Raw genomic sequence first — 16,949 nt, 5'->3', positions numbered from 1 at the left:
CTTGCAGGAGAGAGAAATGTCACTGGAGTCCTTAGGATGACAGCCAAATGGGGGTCCTTGGTTTCTCCTAGGAAAGAAGTCAAGAGGGAGCCAGAAAAAAATAAAAGTGAGTTTATTTAGAATACACACTTCATAGGCAGAATGCTGACAGTCTCAGAAAGTGAGAATGGCCTCAAAGCAAGGGGTTATAGGTTTTGTATGGGCTAAGTAATTTTATATGCTAATGAGTGGGAGCAATATTCTTGCTATTTGGGGAAGTATAGAGATTTCCCAGTAAGTCTGCCTACTTTTAGGCCTTTTGTGGTCCATCTTAAAACTGTCATGGCATAAGGGGGAATGATTTTTAGTTATTTCAATGAGGGTATAGGAGTTCCCATCAAGGCTCAGCAGTAATAAACCTGACTGGTATCCATGAGGACATGGGTTTGATACCTGGCCTTGCTCAGTGGGTTAAGGATCTGGAATTGCGGTGAGCTATGGTGTTGCAGCTCGTGGCTGGGATCCCGCATTGTTGTGGCTGTGGTGTAGGAGGGCAGCTGCGGCTTCCATTGGAGCCCTAGCCTGGGAACTTCCATATGTTGCAGGTGCGGCCCTAAAATAAAAGAATTAAAAATTAAAAATAAAAAAATGAGGGTATAATGAGTTAACGGTCAATGACTGGATTATTCTTAAGGCCACCTTGGTTGCATCTGGTTGCAGCCGGTCTTTTGGGGGTGGAAGAGGGATGGATTGGGAGTTTGGGATTAGCACATGAAAACTTATATATTGAATGGATAAAAGACAAGATCTTACTGTATAGCACAGGGAAATCTATATATATCTTTACATAAGTCAAATTGTACCATGTGAATTTGAAATGGTCAGTGGAACGAGTTGGAACTAGTCAGGTCCTGTGTCTGCATTACCCAGAAAGAAGTCTGCCATCTCCTTTTTTACCCCTTACCAACCTGCCTTCTGGAGCAGAAATGGACTTCAGGGAACATGGCTGGTATTATACAGCCAAATGATGCCTATATAATAATAGAGGTTTCATCTGAAACACAGATGAGAGAAGGAATGGGACAATAACTGGCTATATAGGTTTCCTAAGGAAATAAAAGAAGGACACTTTCTAGTGGTTAGAGTTCTAGTTTATGTACAGTCAGCCCTCTGTATCTGCAGGTTCTGCATCCATGTGTTCAAAGAAATGCAGTTAAAAAAAATTTTTTTTTAAGTTCCAGAAAGTTCCAAAAAGCAAAACTGGAATTTGCCACACTGGCGACTATTTACGTATCATTTACATTGTATTTACAACTACTTGCATAGTATTTACATTGTATTAGGTATTATAAGTAATCTAAAGACAATTTAAAATATACAGGAGTTTGTGCAAAGTTTATAGGCAAAAGTTTGCTATTTCATATGAGACGAGCATCTTTTGATTTTGACATAGGGATGTGGGTCCTGGAACCAATCCCCTGCAGTTACCAAGAGACAACTCAATTATGAATGTAAAAATAACGAGCTTCATGTTGTGTTTGAATCTGAAACAAGCTAGAATCACTTCATTCCAAAAACAGCTGCTTAAAGCAAAGCTAATTGAACTGTTTTCTTCCCACTCTGAACAAAGGAAGAAAGCAAAGGAAAAAAAATTCAGTGATAGTTATAACAAGTAAATAATAGATATTTATTGGAGGAATTATATAACTATTTTCTGCAGAAAAGTTTTTTGACTCCAGTTTTATATCACGTGTGACTATAGACAGTCTAGTTTCTAAGAACCATCTAACAATATGAGCATACTATTTTATTTATATCGAATGGAAAAAATTTAAAAAGTAAATCTATCAGGATACAGAACTAAAATGAAAGAGTCTTAGGGGATTCATATTCACTGGAATTATTCAGTTATTTAAAGCTCTTTTTAGTTTCAGTTTTCTTCTCACTTTCTAGCAAGACCTAACACAGTATAAACTATCAATGAAAAATATCTCTAAGTCTAGGGAGACACTTTCCTCTCAATGCATGATTTTTTTTGCTTTTCATATTTCACTTTAATCAAGGCTACATAGAATAAGATTCTAATTTCACATTTTTCTCACAACTAAAAAGGGAAGTATATATTTCTAGTCCACACAAAAACAATTCTACATAATACCGACTCTTCATATTCTTCAGGATATTTAGGATACTAAAAACGTAAGTGAATAAATGTGAGTGCACAGGAAGCTAACAGATGAGAAGAACATGGGTGGGCAACACACAGTAATCTAGTGATACACATTTCAAGAAAGTTGGTTTGGGGGGGCAGGAAGGGTTGGCCACCCCGCAGCATGTGGAAGTTCCTAAGCCAGAGATCGAACCCATACCCAAGCTGCTGCACTGTGGATCCTTAACCCACTGTGCTACAAGAAAGCTCCTAGTTGCCTGTTTTCTTACGGAAGTTTTGTCAAGGCTAGGAGACATTACTCATGGGAGTTTCCACAGAATCAGCAGGTGAGAATGGCTGGCATGACAAAAAGTATGAATGTCAAAACCTCCTTGAAGAATTTTATTTTATTTTCTTCTTTTTAGGCCTGCAGCTGAGGCATATGGAAGTTCCTGGGTTAGGGGTTGAATTGGAGTTGCAGCTGCCAGCCTACACCACAGCCCAGGCAATGCCAGATCCTAAACCCACTGAGCAAGGCCAGGGATCCAACCCACATCCTCATGGATACTAGTTGGGTTCTTAACCTGCTGAACCACAATGGGAACTCCTCCTTGTAGTTTTTTCTTTTCTTTTTCTTTTTTTTTTTTTTTTTATTTTTTTTTTTTTTTTGTCTTTTTCTTGGGCCGCTGTCACAGCATATGGAGGTTCCCAGGCTAGGGGTTGAATCGGAGCTGTAGCCACCAGCCTACGCCAGAGCCACAGCAACGCTGGATCCGAGCCGCGTCTGCAACCTACACCACAGCTCACGGCAATGCCGGATCGTTAACCCACTGAGCAAAGGCAGGAATCGAACCCGCAACCTCATGGTTCCTAGTCGGATTCGTTAACCACTGCACCACGACGGGAACTCCTCTTTTTCTTTTTTTTTCTTTTTTTTTTTTGCTTTTTAGGGCCGCACCTGTAGCATATGGAGGTTCCCAGACGAGGGGTCCAATTGGAGCTGTAGCTGCTGGCCTACACCACAGCCACAGCAATGTGGATCCAAGCCAAGAGTCTGTGACCTATACCACAGCTTACAGCAACGCCAGATCCTTAACCCACTGAGCGAGGCCAGGGATTGAACTCGTGACCTCATGGTTCCTAGTTGGATTCGTTTCTACTTCACCATAACAGGAACTCCCCCCCCCCTTGTAGAATTTTAAAAGGATATGTGATAAGGGAAAAAACCATGGAGGTGCCCTTATTGCTGCAGCTCTGTTCTTCCCCTTATGTCTACTCAGACTCTTGGTGAAGTGCTGACCCAAGGGTGCCCAGTGATATAAGTCTTACTCCTTGAACACAGCAAATCTGTTCAAGAGCCTCCAAATCTTGCTTTGAATAACTATGCAAAGAGGGACTAGTATATCACAAAATTATATGTAAGCCATTATCCTATCAAAATAGAACAAAACCAAACAATCCATTTTCACACTAATATACCATCACACATTCCAGTTCTTTCTTCCTAGTAATAGCAAGGAAGAAATACATAATCTCGAAAACTGAATTACAGAGATGGGATATAAATCTAACTCAGAGAGGCTGATAAGTCTCTTCCTTATGAAACCATGATCAAAAAATTGTCCAGATATAATCAATCACCTTTCACAGAAGTGGCTACTCAAGAGAATCCCAACTGGTCTCCCACTCCCATAGAACTCTTATGGTAAGCAGAGACACTTTGGTATAAAAAAAAAAAAAAGCATGGGGAGTTCCCATCATGGCTCAGCGGTTAATGAGCCTGATTAGAATCCATGAGGATGCGGGTTCGATCCCTGGCCTTGCTCAGTGGGTTAGGGATCTGGCGTTGCCATGAGCTGTGGTGTGGGTTGCAGATGTGGCTTGTATCCCGTGTTGCTGTGGCTCTGGCATGGGCCAGTGGCCACAGCCCCAATTGAACCCCTAGCCTGGGAACTTCCATATGCTGCAGGTGCGACCCTAAAAAGACAAGGAAGCAAAAAAAAAAAAAAAGCACAGACTTGGTGGAGTTCCCTCACTGGTCAGCAGGTTAGGATTTGGCCTGTCACTTCTGTGACTCTGGTCACAGCTGTGGTACAGGTTTCCTCCCTGGCCTGGGAACATGTGCATGCCAGAGGCATAGCCAAAAACAACAACAACAACAAAAACAACAACAACAACAACAACAACAAACCAAATGGCACTAGGCTTAAGCATTCACTGTATACAAAGAAAGAGGAATGGCTCAGTTAGTAAAAATGGAGAAATTCTGTAAGTTCCCTCGTGGCCCAGGGGTTAGGGATCTAGTATTGCCCAAGCTGTGGCATCAGCCACAACTGCAGCATGAGTTCAATCCCTAGTCCAGGAAGTTAAACATGCAATAGGTGACGGCCCCTCCTGCCCCCCAAAAAAGAGAAAAATTAAAAAAGAAAAGTGTAATTGTAAGGGTACCTAGAAAGATTCTGAACTGTCTTAAATGTTTAAAATATTGGTTGAAAATGGATTAAGGGAGTTCCCATTGTGGTGCAGCGGAAATGAAACCAGCTAGTATCCATGAGGACAAGGGTTTGATCCCTGCCTGGCCTTGCTCAGTGGGTCAAGGATCTGCTGTTGCTGTGAGCTGTGGTGTAGGTTGAAGACATGGCTTGGATTCTGTGTTGCTTTGGCTGTGGCATAGGCCAGCAGCTGTAGTTGATTGGACCCCTAGCCTTCGAACTTCCACACGCCTTGGATGTGACCCTAAAAAGAAAAAAAAAAAGGAGAAGAAAGAAAGAAAATGGATTAAGATCTTCTCAGAGCACTGGACATAAAGAAAGGCTTGTCACACATTTACATACATTATCTCATTTTATCCTTACAAAAACTCTGTGAGCTAGGTAGTTGTTCCCATTTTACAGATAAATCTACAGCTTAGAGCAGTTAAGGGACTTGTCCAAAATTGACAAGGTAGTACATAGCAGATCTGAGATCAGAACATGTCTCTGACCCAGAAGTCTGTTCTTTTAAAAGAGCTACTAAACTCTATATGACATGTGAAGGCAGAATCTTCCCCTTGTTTTAGGTTATGCTGACTGTCTCTTTAAAGATTATGAAACTGCAATTGTTTTGATTTCATAAGGGGTCATGTTTTTCTGGTTTTGTAGACATATATTGAAAGATGGATCCCAGATGGTTCTTTATTATCTATAGGTCCTGCTACAATGGCAGGAGAGGATGTAGCAAATTTTTGCTTTTTTCTTTTAAACTAACAGTGATTGTCGACATTTGTTGACAACTGTAAACTCAGTTTATCTTAAAATTGCAAAAGCCTGGAGTCCCCATCATGGCACAGCAGAAACAAATCCAACTAGGAACCACGATGTTGAGGGTTCGATCCCTGACCTCGATCAGTAGGTTAAGGATCTGGTGTTGCCATGAGCCATGCTGTGGGTTGCACATGTGGCTTGGATCCCACATTGCTGTGGCTGTGGCACAGGCCAGCAGCTGTAGGTCCGATTAGATCCCTAGCCTGGGAACCTCCATATGCCAGGGGTGTGGCCCTAAAAAATTTAATTAATTAATTAATTTAAAAACCTGCTAAAGCCCAACAATTGGTTTTTAAGCAACCCAGGAAACAGGCTCTAAAAGAAGTGACTTACTTATGTTCTCACTGCTACTAAGTGCCAGTGTTAGGGTGCAATCACAAGACTTTAAAGCCTATGTTCTATGCACCTTTCATAACACTGAGTGAAAATGAACATGTACTCCTTGCATTTAAAATATACTCCACTTTTCTCTGAATATAAAAGTAGTACAATATCATTGTAGAAAATCTAAAAAGCATAGAAAAGTATAAAGGAGAAAATAGAAATTACCTATAATCCGATCACCCAGAGATAATCACTGCTAACATTTTGATTTGGTATTTTTTCATTTCTATTTTTTCCTTTGCATAAATTTTTTTAAAAATTTGGGTCACCTTCCACTATTTTTTAAATTTATCTTTCATTTTATCCAAATAATTTCCCTCTGTATTTTAAATAGTCTATAAAAATGTTTACAGCAGGTGCAAAACCATCATCTAAGTAGACCATCACTCATTTAAACTCTGTAATGTTGAAAATTTAGTTTTCTTCCTCCAGTTATAGTTGATGCTGTCAAAAGTATTGCTTGTTAATCTTTGTTTACTTCTGATTACTTTTCCCATATGAATTCCTAGAGAATTAACATTGATGATACTGAAAAATTACCTCCAACAATATATGTCATTTATGATGTTTCTTTCTCCTCGCTATGTTTTCTCTGGTGTTGAATAAGCTGTGAGCTATAACGATAAGCTTTTGCACACTCATTACACTTATAGGGTTTCTCCTTCGTGTGGGTTCTCAAATGTAGAATAACTTGAGAAGTCTGCCTGAAGGTTTTTCCACATTCGTTACATTTATAGGGTTTCTCTCCAGTGTGAACTCTCTGATGATCAATAAGATTACGATTAGAAGTGAATGCTTTCCCACACTCTTTACATTTGTAAGGTTTCTCTCTACGGTGAAGTCGCTGATGTTCATTAAGGGTCTTCTTTAAGATGAAAGCTTTCCCACACTCATCACATTCATAAGGCTTCTCCCCAGTGTGAATTCTCTGATGGTCCATAATCTTTGTATTAGAAATACATGTTTTCCCACACTCCTTGCACTTGTAAACTTTTTTTCCTTTGTGCATTCTCTGATGTTGAGTAAGGTTTGAACTACGGCTAAAGGCTTTCCCACACTCGATACAAGTGTAGGGCTTCTCGCCAGTGTGAACTCTGTGATGGGAAATAAGACCAGAACTTCGACTAAAGGCTTTCCCACACTCCTTACATTCATAAGTTTTTTCCCCACTGTGGATTCCCTGGTGCCGAATGAGGTGTGACTTACCGCTGAAAGATTTCCCACATTCGCTGCATGTGTAGGGCTTCAGTCCGGTGTGGATTCTCCGGTGAACAACGAGGTTAGAGCTATGACTGAAGGCCTTTCCACATTCTTTACACTTATAGGGTTTCTCTCCTGTGTGGATTCGTTCATGTACTGTGAGGTTTGCACTCTGACTAAAAGCTTTCCCACATTCAGTACACACATACTGTCTCTTTTCAGCCTGAATTCTCTCATTTATTGTAGGGTCATCTTTTTCAGATTCTTGGTCACTCACTTCTATGAGTGTCTTATTGTCTTTTACTGTCTTTGGTTTAAAATTCCTTGTCTTTCTCCTCATTTTCTCTTGCTTGGAGCATCCCTCAGCCCCTTGAGTCTTCTCTTTCCCTTCAGAGGTGCTTTCTAAATTTTGACTTCCTTGGCAACATCTCTGTGGAGGTCTCTTGAATGTATGAGATTCTGATTTTTCAGGAATGCAATTTTGGAATCAACACTTCTTCAGTCCCAGCTTCACGATCTGACACAAGAAACAGAGAGTGCACATGTCACCTGTTCTTTATACTAGAAGAAAGAGGATTACCCAAGGATAATTGCACAAGATGTAGTAGACCACAGGGATTCTGTAATAGGGTATGATTAATATTTCATTTTTTTTGCCCTAGTATAGATAGTAGGCCCTGGTTTACATCCCTATTCCTAAACTCTATTGTGGTGGAGGAAACAGAATTCTTCCAATAATGGAGCTTAGTCACATCATAGCCCACTCTGTAGGGGCTGGTCTGTAGCTGGATGCAGCCACATGTGTTAAGTTCAGTCTGTCTGCTTTTCACCAAGCAGAGTCTACTGGGTGAACCCGAGAGGTTGAACTGGTGAACAGCATTAGTTAAAGTCCAGCAGGGGAAACCTGACATGCCTTTGCATGGCACGATGGTAAGATGGCACATCTAATGATGGCAGGAGTTCCTTTGTGGCCCAGTGGTTTAAGGATCCGGCATTATCACTGCAGCGGCTTGGGTTGCTCCTATGGTGTGGGTTCAAGCCCTGGCCTGGGAATTTCCACATGCCACGGATGTGGCCAAAAATAAATAAGTAAATAAAGATGGCAAGAGGGTGAGAGCAGGGGGCAGCACAACTGAGGAGTTGATACATGAAACCAATGTCAGGACCAAGTAGGAATTTCCCAACAGGTTTAATGTGAAACTCTAGATGTATAGATAAACCTAGACTTCAAATCTAGATGAGATTGGGTTACTGAAAGATTACTCCATGGTATTAATACATGACCAGTTTTGTTTTACTATATTCCTTTTCAGACATCCATATTCATAGTTATATAGTTATCAATACACACTAAATTTAATTTTGCATTCTACTTCTACTTAATTTTTATAAGTATTTTTCCACATTGCTATTAACTCTTCATATGATCATTTTCTGGCTACACAATAGACCACCAAGTAAACTCACTGCAGTTTACCTACAATTTTGCTAGTGCTAGACATATCTGTTATTCCTGAGGTTTATCTGCTACCAATAATGTTATTATAATTACTCTATAAAGTTTTCTTCTCCTTGATATATAGTCCTAGGATAAAAGTTCCACAAGTGAGTTATTGGGTCAGAAGGAGTGACACTGTTTTGTAATACTGGCTACTGCTTTTCAAAGAAGTTTAATAAGATTTCATTATCACATAGCTTTCTGATAAACTGAGTCTCTCTGAAGGAGGGCCATGTCCAGTGGTAAGTATTCAAAGCCAGCAATAAGAGAACTGTGCAGGTTGGAATTCACACCTCGGAAATGTGGGTGCCGATGATGTGATACACAGACACTTGTATGCAGACTCACACCCAAAAGAAAAAGATGGGGGAGGAGAGATTCTTGGCAGAAGCGTGAGCACACTCACTTCCAGCTGCTGCTACCTTCCTAATACAACAGGAGTTAGGAGGCCAGGGAGACTCTGAGAAACCAGGGGGTTGCGAAGCAGAGTAGGGCAGCAAGTGAAGCCACCCACAGGGCTTTGAGAAAGCTGATGGTTCTTTCTCAGCTTATGTTCCATTTTCAATCTTCTCTGAAACTTTCTCTTTTCTTCATACATTTCTTAAACTAGTAATTATTGAGCACTGTATCCTGTATCTATCTCTGTTCTGGGTCTCTAGAAGGGAAATTTTTATTTTATTTTTTGGCCAAGCTCGTGGTATGTGGAAATTCCTGGGCCAGGGATCAAACCTGCACCACAGCAGTGACCCCAGCTGCTGCAGTGATAGTGCTGGATCCTTAACCTGATGCACCATAGCAGGAATGCCACAAAGGGAAATTTTAAAAAAGCACTGTTGCAAATAAGTAAAAATATGATATGTGGTATGAACTGTTGGATGTCTAGGTGAATAATTTTGTATATTAACTGTTATGAAGGTCTCCCATTTTGCCGGCAAATTGTCTTCTGCCAACTTATTTTAAAATTCTTCTTTTAACAATAGTACTGGAGTTCCCGCCGTGGCACAGTGATTAACAAATCCGATTAGGAGCCATGAGGTTGCGGGTTCGATCCCTGCCCTTGCTCAGTGGGTTAAGGATCCGGCGTTGCCGTGAGCTGTGGTGTAGGTTGCAGATGCGGCTCGGATCCTGCATTGCTGTGGCTCTGGCGTAGGCCGGTGGCTATAGCCTCGATTGGACCCCTAGCCTGGGAACCTCCATATGCCGCAGGAGCGGCCCTAGAAAAGGCAAAAAGACAAATATATATATATATATACACATATATGTATATATATATACACATATGTGTATATATATATTACTTATGAAAAGTTGGGAAATGACTTCAGAGAGACAGATTTCTATAAATTAGAACAGAGCATTTTATTAGATTCAGAATGACACAGTGCCTTGAGGCCAGCCCCTGGATATTTCATTTCTAGGTATGGCTGATGCTATGCGTCCTAGTGCAGTAACTGTTCTATCCTTAAGGGCTATTACAGAAAAGATCAGTCTTGCAGGCTTCGAGAAAGAGGTATCCAGGAAAAATATTAATAGCCAGGTATTTATATGACTCTGTTACAAAGCAATGAATACTAATATTGAGTGCAAAAAAAAAAAAGCACTGTTATACACTGAATAAGTCCCACTCAAATTCATGTGTTGAACCACAAACCCCCATTTAGAATGTGACTTCTAGGGAGGTATTTAAGGTTAAATGAGGTTATAAAGGGAGGGGAGGCAGATCCAATAGGATCAGTGTGTCTTTTTTTGGCCATCTGAAGCATATGGAGTTCCTGGGTTAGGGATCAGATCTGAGCCACAGGTGCAACCTACACAGATGTGACAACACCAGATCCTTGACCCAGTGTGCCGGGCCAGGGATTGAACCTGCTTCACAGTGCTGCAGAATTGTGCCACCGTGGGAACTCCAGTGTGTCTTTATAAGATGATAAATAAGAGAGCTCACTTTCTCTTGCAATTTTGTGCCCTTCTCACTATACATACAAACCAAGAAGCCATGTGAGCACACAACAACAAGGTAGCCAACAAGAAGCCAGGAATAACTTCCCCTTCAGAAAATCAATCAGCCAGTCATCTTGATCTTGGACTTCCAGCCTCCAGAACTGTGAGAAAATAAATGTCTATTGTTTAAGCTACCCAGTATATGGTATTTTGTTACGGCAGTCCAAGCAGATTAATACAAGCATGAAATATCACACCTACCTTTAAGGAACTTATAATGGACTAAATGGGAAAATAGTAAGAGAGCAAATTACAAATTTACAAAGTACCCAATTAGGGGACGAAGGAGGCTGGGGAGGGAGTGATTCTGGGGACTTGGGATGCCTGGGGAAAGGTGCTTTAAAAAGGCAGAATTTTGGAGAGTTCCCATCTCCCATTGTGGTGCAGTGGAAACAAATCCAACTAGGGACCATGATGTTCCGGGTTTGATCCCTGGCCTCACTCAGTGGGTTAAGGATCCGGCATTGCCATGAGCTGTGGTGTAGGTTGCAGATGCAGCTCTGATCTGATGTTGCTGTGGCTGTGGTGTAGGCCCTCAGCTGTAGCTCTGATTCGACCCCTAGCCTGGGAACCTGCATATGCCACAGGTGTGGCCCTAAAAAGCAAAAAAAAAAAAAAAAAAAAAAAAAAAAAAAGAGGCAGAACTTTGGCCTGAAGCCTAAGAATTGTTTTCTCAAAAGGAAGTTGGCACAGGGCTGGTGTACTCAGAAATAAGTGATCAAACTATCACACAGCTTCATGAGGGCAGGGATTTTTGCTCATTTTGTTAGTCATTATGTTCGTAACACCTAGCATAGTTCTTGGCACATAGAAAGCACTCAAAATTTTTTTTAGTTGTTGTATAGACAAAGGGAGGAAAAAAATAATCAAGTTGCCTAAAGTGATACCAGCCAGAATGTTGAAATTATGGGGTGAAAATATGGATAAAATTTGATGGTCAATAGGAAACAGGTTCTAAACAGAAGAATAAAATCTACACTTAATTTTCTTTCCCCCTGGGCATCTATCCAGAGAAAACCACAACTCGCAAAGACACATATACTCTGATGTTCATTGCAGCAATATTTTCAATAGCCAAGACATGGAAACAACCTAAATGTCCATCGACAGAGGAGTGGATCAAGAAGATGTGGTACATATATACACAATGGAATATTACTCAGCCATTAAAATGAAGGAAATACCAGCATTTTTAGCAACATGGATGGACTGAGAAATTATCATGCTAAATGAAGTCAGCTATACAATGAGATACCAACATCAAATGCTTTCACTGACATGTGGAATCTGAAAAAAGGACAGACTGAACTTCTTTGCAGAACAGTTGCTGACTCACAGACATTGAAAAACTTATGGTCTCCGGAGGAGACAGTTTGGGGCGTGGGGGGATGTGCTTGGGTTACGGGATGGAAATCCTGTGAAATTGGATTGTTATGATCATTATGCAACTACAGATGTGATAAATTCATTTGAGTAATAAAAAAGTGAAAAAAAATTTTCTTTCCCAACTCTCAATTTTTTTCTACCTTTCTGTCCTCCTCTTTTGTTACTTTGCTTCTCATTCTTACGTGTCAAGAATATCATTTTTTCAAGCATTACCATTCATTTCCCTTAGTCCCAGACTTCCCATCACCCCCAGCACATTCATGTTTCTCTCAGCTTCATGAAGTGGAAAACAAAGGAGAGAGGCAACATGGGTATCCCATGAGGAGTAAACTGAGGGAAATAAAAAAAGAAAGAATCCAAGTTCTCGTTCTGGCTTAGTGGGTTAAGAATCCAACTAGTATCCACGAGAATGAGTTCGATTCCTGGCCTTGCTCAGTGGGTTAAGGATCCAGCCTTGCTGTGAGGTGTGGTGTAGGTGGCAGACATGTCTTGGATTCTGCATTTCTGTGGCTGTGGTGTAAGCTGGCAGCTGTAGCTCTAATTCGACCCCTAGCATGGGAACTTCCATATGCTGCAAATGTGGACCTAAAAAGGACAAAAAAACCCAAAAAACAAAAACACATATTTGCCCTCTGCCTGACTGGATGGGAAATTGCCTCAGCAGTTCTAAAGAATTCCCAGGCAGTAGGAAGGTGGATCTTGGCTAAAGTAGGAAGAAGAACAGATGAGGCCATAAAGACAGCAGGTCACTAGGGATATCCAGGCAACAGAGCACAAAAGGACAATCTTAGACAATCAGCAAATGGATGAGGACAATTGAGGCCCACAGATCTTTGACCCACACATCTGTGAGACTGATGGGTGAATACACTGATCTTAGGGGCACCATTCATTTCAGGCTCTGAGGGAACCTACAAAGGGCAGAGTGGGGGAAGGGAGAGGGAGGAGTTTTACCTATGGAGGTTGTATTCCTTAATTCACCAGCATCACCAATCTATTCAGGTCCCTCTGAACACTGGTAACATGGTCCTTGGTTACTGATTAGCTGCAGTGGAGTGATGAATAAGAGGCAGTATCTGAAAATAAATTCCAGAGAAAGAGGTGAGTGAAATATAAAATTTTAAAGGGAAAAACTAAAAGAAATTATCTTGAGCTCAGGGAGAGAAAGGCCTAGGTGTTAAGCATTAAACAAAGGCTGACACCATAAAAGAAAAGTTTATAGATTTGATCATATAAAAATTCCTGTACTTAAAAAAAACAAGGGACTTCCTGCTATCGCTCAATGGGTTAAGAACCCGACATAGTGTCCGTGAGGATGCAGGTATGATCCCTGGCCTCACTCAGGAGGTAAAGGACACGGCGTTGCCACAAGCTGCAGCATAGGTCGCAGGTGCAGCTCAGATCTGGTATTACCATGACTGTGGTGTAGGTTGGCAACTGCAGCTCTGATTTGACCTCCAGCCCAGGAACTTCCATATGCCACAGGTGCGGCCATAGAAAGAAAAAATATCACAAATCTGTAATACAAAATGTAGTATTTGCCTTATCCTATAATTCCTTGTGCATGTCTGTGTCACTCTTCCTCATGTGTACACTCTGGGAGCTCTAAGCCCCCAGAGAACAGGGCCCATGACATTTGTATGTGGATCCTACCCAGTACCTAGCACAGAAGGCTCAATAACCACTCAATCTGGGTGTAGGGATGCCCGTCTCCATCCCTCCTCCACTTGTTCATCCTTTGGTGCTTCATGTTGTCTGAACAGCATGACAGTACTGACATTCTTGGAAGTTCTGTCCCAACAGGGCCATCAGGGGCCTAAATTCCCTAAGAGACTGACCTGGTCTAACTGTTCAGAGATTCTCAGAATGTCATAGTTAGGAGAAACCTCCCAGACCACCTAGTTTAATATCAAAATTTTGAGATTGGGAAACCAAAATTTAGAGAACTGTCTCAAGTCTTAAGTCTCCTGATGCCCCAGTTTGAATTCCACTACATCACCTTTCCTCCCATCCCAAAATTCTACTCCTCAAGGTCCAGAGACCCTCCTCCCACTTCCCTGTTTCTCTCCAGAAATGCTCCCTTTCAGCCCTGGTTCCCACATTCTCTAGCAGGCAGGATTCCTGTGCCCAGACTAATTTCACAGTAAAGGTCTCACCTGCCAAAGGGAAGGGAATGGCTCACTCTCATGCCTGTGCACAGCAGCCTCACTCCAAAGGATCTGCCCAGCACAGATCTTGCCTCATCTCTTCCTTGGGTTTAGTAAAGAAGTTCCTAGTGGGGTCCTGAATCACAGTAAGCACACATAAATGACTGACTTCTCTGAGAGCTCAACTCCAAGTAGATACTCAAAGCAGTGTCCCCTTGTTGGGTCACTTCCCTTCCTACCAAATTGTGAGCAGTGTGGATATCATTACCATTTTAAAGATGAGGAAGTGAAGCTCCCAGAGACTGAATGACTTGCTGAAGGTTGTATGGCTAGTGAGCGATAAGCCTTCTGAGTCTGGTGGAAATCCTCATTCCCTCACACCAGTCACTCCTCTTCACCTGTTCTGTTGAAACCTGAGTCTCCATATTCTCCCCTAACTGCAAAATGCATTCCACCTGAGAAGTTCTTTGCAATCCAGCTTTCCAGCAAGAGTTTGCAGAAAAGGGATGAGAGGCAAACTTTGCTGAGTCAAATGTCTTTAAATACAGGAGGAAATAAGGCATTACACCGAGTTCCCGTCATGGCTCAGTGGTTAACGAACCCAACTAGTAACCATGAGGTTGAGGGTTCGATCCCTGGCCTTGCTCAGTGGGTTAAGGATCCAGCGTTGCCGTGAGCTATGGTGTAAGTCGCAGACACAGGCTTTGGATCTGTTGTTGCTGTGGCTCTGGCATAGGCCAGCAGCAGCAGCTCTGATTAGACCCCTAGCCTGGGAACCTCCATATGCCTTGGGAGCGGCCCTAAAAAAGGCAAAAAGACAAAAAAGAAAAAAGAAATAAGGCATTACAGGGATGCTAGAAGGACAAAATTTTAAAAATGATTACCCATCTCGCCAGATCACTAGGCCTCAAAATCAGTTTTGTCTTTCCCCCTTCAGACATCCAGATTCTGTTTCTAACACTTCAAACGTGTCCCATTTCTTCCCTGCCAGAATATAACTCTGTCTAGTACACAACTCTAATCCCAGGATCCAATACACTACTAGTTGGTGCTAAGCATTTGTTGAATGAATGAATGAGTAACCTTGGGCAAGATTCTGCCCTCCTCTGGTTTCTTCACTGGGAACACAGCAGGGATTTGGATTAGTGATCTGAACCAAATATTTAGTATTGTGAAACCCTTTGAAAGCCTGGGGGGCGCGGGGGGGGGGGGGGCGCTTGGATCGCTTTTGCCAGGGAGGCCCCAGGGCTAGATACTTTTCTGTCGGGGACGATACAGTTCTGCCACCACTGTCAGCTGGGGTCGAGTGAGCTGCTACACCGAGTAGGAGACCAGACACAAGACAAAGGGGCTGCGCCAATCTAGGTGCCCACCACGACCCCTTGAGCCGCCGCGCCCTCATCTCTGCAACGCGCAGCGGTGAAGGAGCCTGGTCCCCGGCCTGTGTGCCCACCCGCTCCCCAAACCGGCCCAAACCCCCACGCCAGGCCACCACATACCCCTCACCGAAAGCGCCCGACCCACATCTTGAAACAAAGCGGAGAAGGAACTACGTCACTGACTCCCACTAACTCTCACCCTAACCCTCCGGTCCTTCTAGGCATGGGGAGGTTTTGGCATCTCTATGCCCCGGAGGCAGGCATCCTCCCCTTCCCTCGGGAACCAGCTTGGGACCCCGGGTGCTCTGGCTCCGCCACCCGACCAGTTTTGACCTACCATTGGCTGGGAGGGCGAAAGGGCCTGGAGAATTCAGCCAAAAAGCAAAAAGCCTAGAAAGAGTGGAGCCTGGGGAAGGGATTGCATTAGGAAAGGAAAAGGGACCTATAAACTGCGTGATCAGCCTGCCTTCCTGGAATTGAGACCTCACCGGGTCTGTCCTCTCAGCGGCTTAGTCATTTCCCACACACCCCGCGCCTTTCAGCCTCAAAGCCAGGATCGGCTACCATTAATCAGTAACGTGTAAAAATACATGTTAAGGGAGTTCCTGCTGTTGGGCAGTGGGTTAAGAACCCGGGTGCAGCTGCTCTGGTCGCTGCGGAGGAACTGGTTGGATCCTCTGCAGGTGCAGAAGGATCCAGGTCCAGCGTTGCTGAAGCTGCAGCATAGGTCGAAGGAAGGATGTAAGGGAAGGAGGGAGAGATGGAGGCAGGAAGGCGAGAAGGAAGACGTGTTGAGATTGTTCTAGGCTCTGCAGATACAACAGTGAAGAAACTGAACTTGTTGCCCCATGAAGTTTACCTTTAAGTCACAGGAGACTATGGATAACTAAATATATAGAATGAAGTAGTAAGGACACAGAGAGAAGTGGGTAGGTGGTGGTGAGACTACTTTATAGATGGCAGGCAAGGCAGAAACAGGAAATGAGCAATTGAGGCATGTGGCTACCTGGTGGAATAGTGTGGAAAAGCATTTAGTTGTAGTCATAGCTTCTTCACCATTCATGAGTCCACAATGCAGGTAAAGAATTATCAGTAAGCAGTGTGACAGAGCTCCCAATTTATTTTCAAAAATCAAACAAATTCTTGATAGGTAGAATATCAGGAAGCAAAGGCCACAAACCAGGAGGGAGAGGGCACACATTTGGGGTCATAAGGGCTTTGAGTGTGTCCTAAATAACACCAGAAGATTTTGGGACTGAGAATTGACATGATCTTACTTTTTCCCCCCCGCCACATGTTCAAACATTAGCTATCAGATAAGAAAGGAGCCAAGAAGCCTGTTTCTGTTTCTATAAATTCTAATTTCTTGCTCTCACTCCTTAGTCATTCTGACATAAACTGTACATGAAAATACAAGTCATCATTATATGCCCATCGCTGAGGCAGCCTGAATACTGACTAAAAGTTTCACTAGCGGCCTTTTTCTGAAATCAGATCATGTTCCATGACTTGCCAGGGTTGCTA

General features: G+C 42.6%; 1 protein-coding gene across 3 annotated transcripts; it reads right to left on the bottom strand.

Moving 5' to 3' along the window:
• On the bottom strand, nt 5,605–15,656 carry ZNF660 (zinc finger protein 660). Of its 3 annotated transcripts, XM_003483157.4 has the most exons (4): nt 15,546–15,598; nt 14,056–14,182; nt 12,854–12,975; nt 5,605–7,531 (listed from the first exon to the last, which is right to left on the bottom strand). In XM_003483157.4, the coding sequence occupies exon 4, from the start codon at nt 7,352–7,354 to the stop codon at nt 6,374–6,376; it is 981 nt and encodes a 326-aa protein (XP_003483205.2). In that variant the 5' UTR covers nt 7,355–7,531; nt 12,854–12,975; nt 14,056–14,182; nt 15,546–15,598; the 3' UTR covers nt 5,605–6,373. The 3 variants fall into 3 exon arrangements, with proteins under 3 accessions (XP_003483205.2, XP_020927403.1, XP_020927404.1); XM_021071744.1 differs by lacking the exon at nt 14,056–14,182 and having other exon boundaries at nt 15,546–15,656; XM_021071745.1 differs by lacking the exon at nt 14,056–14,182 and having other exon boundaries at nt 15,553–15,602.

The sequence above is a fragment of the Sus scrofa genome, chromosome 13 (assembly GCF_000003025.6).
Source record: "Sus scrofa isolate TJ Tabasco breed Duroc chromosome 13, Sscrofa11.1, whole genome shotgun sequence".
In the NCBI taxonomy this organism is placed as follows: Eukaryota; Metazoa; Chordata; class Mammalia; order Artiodactyla; family Suidae; genus Sus; species Sus scrofa.
This window is presented reverse-complemented; position numbering and strand designations above follow the sequence as displayed.

What these genes read in the sequence shown, in the direction of transcription:
- ZNF660 (XM_021071744.1), bottom strand. Translation starts at nt 7,354, where the DNA reads ATGAGGAGAAAGACAAGGAATTTTAAACCAAAGACAGTAAAAGACAAT.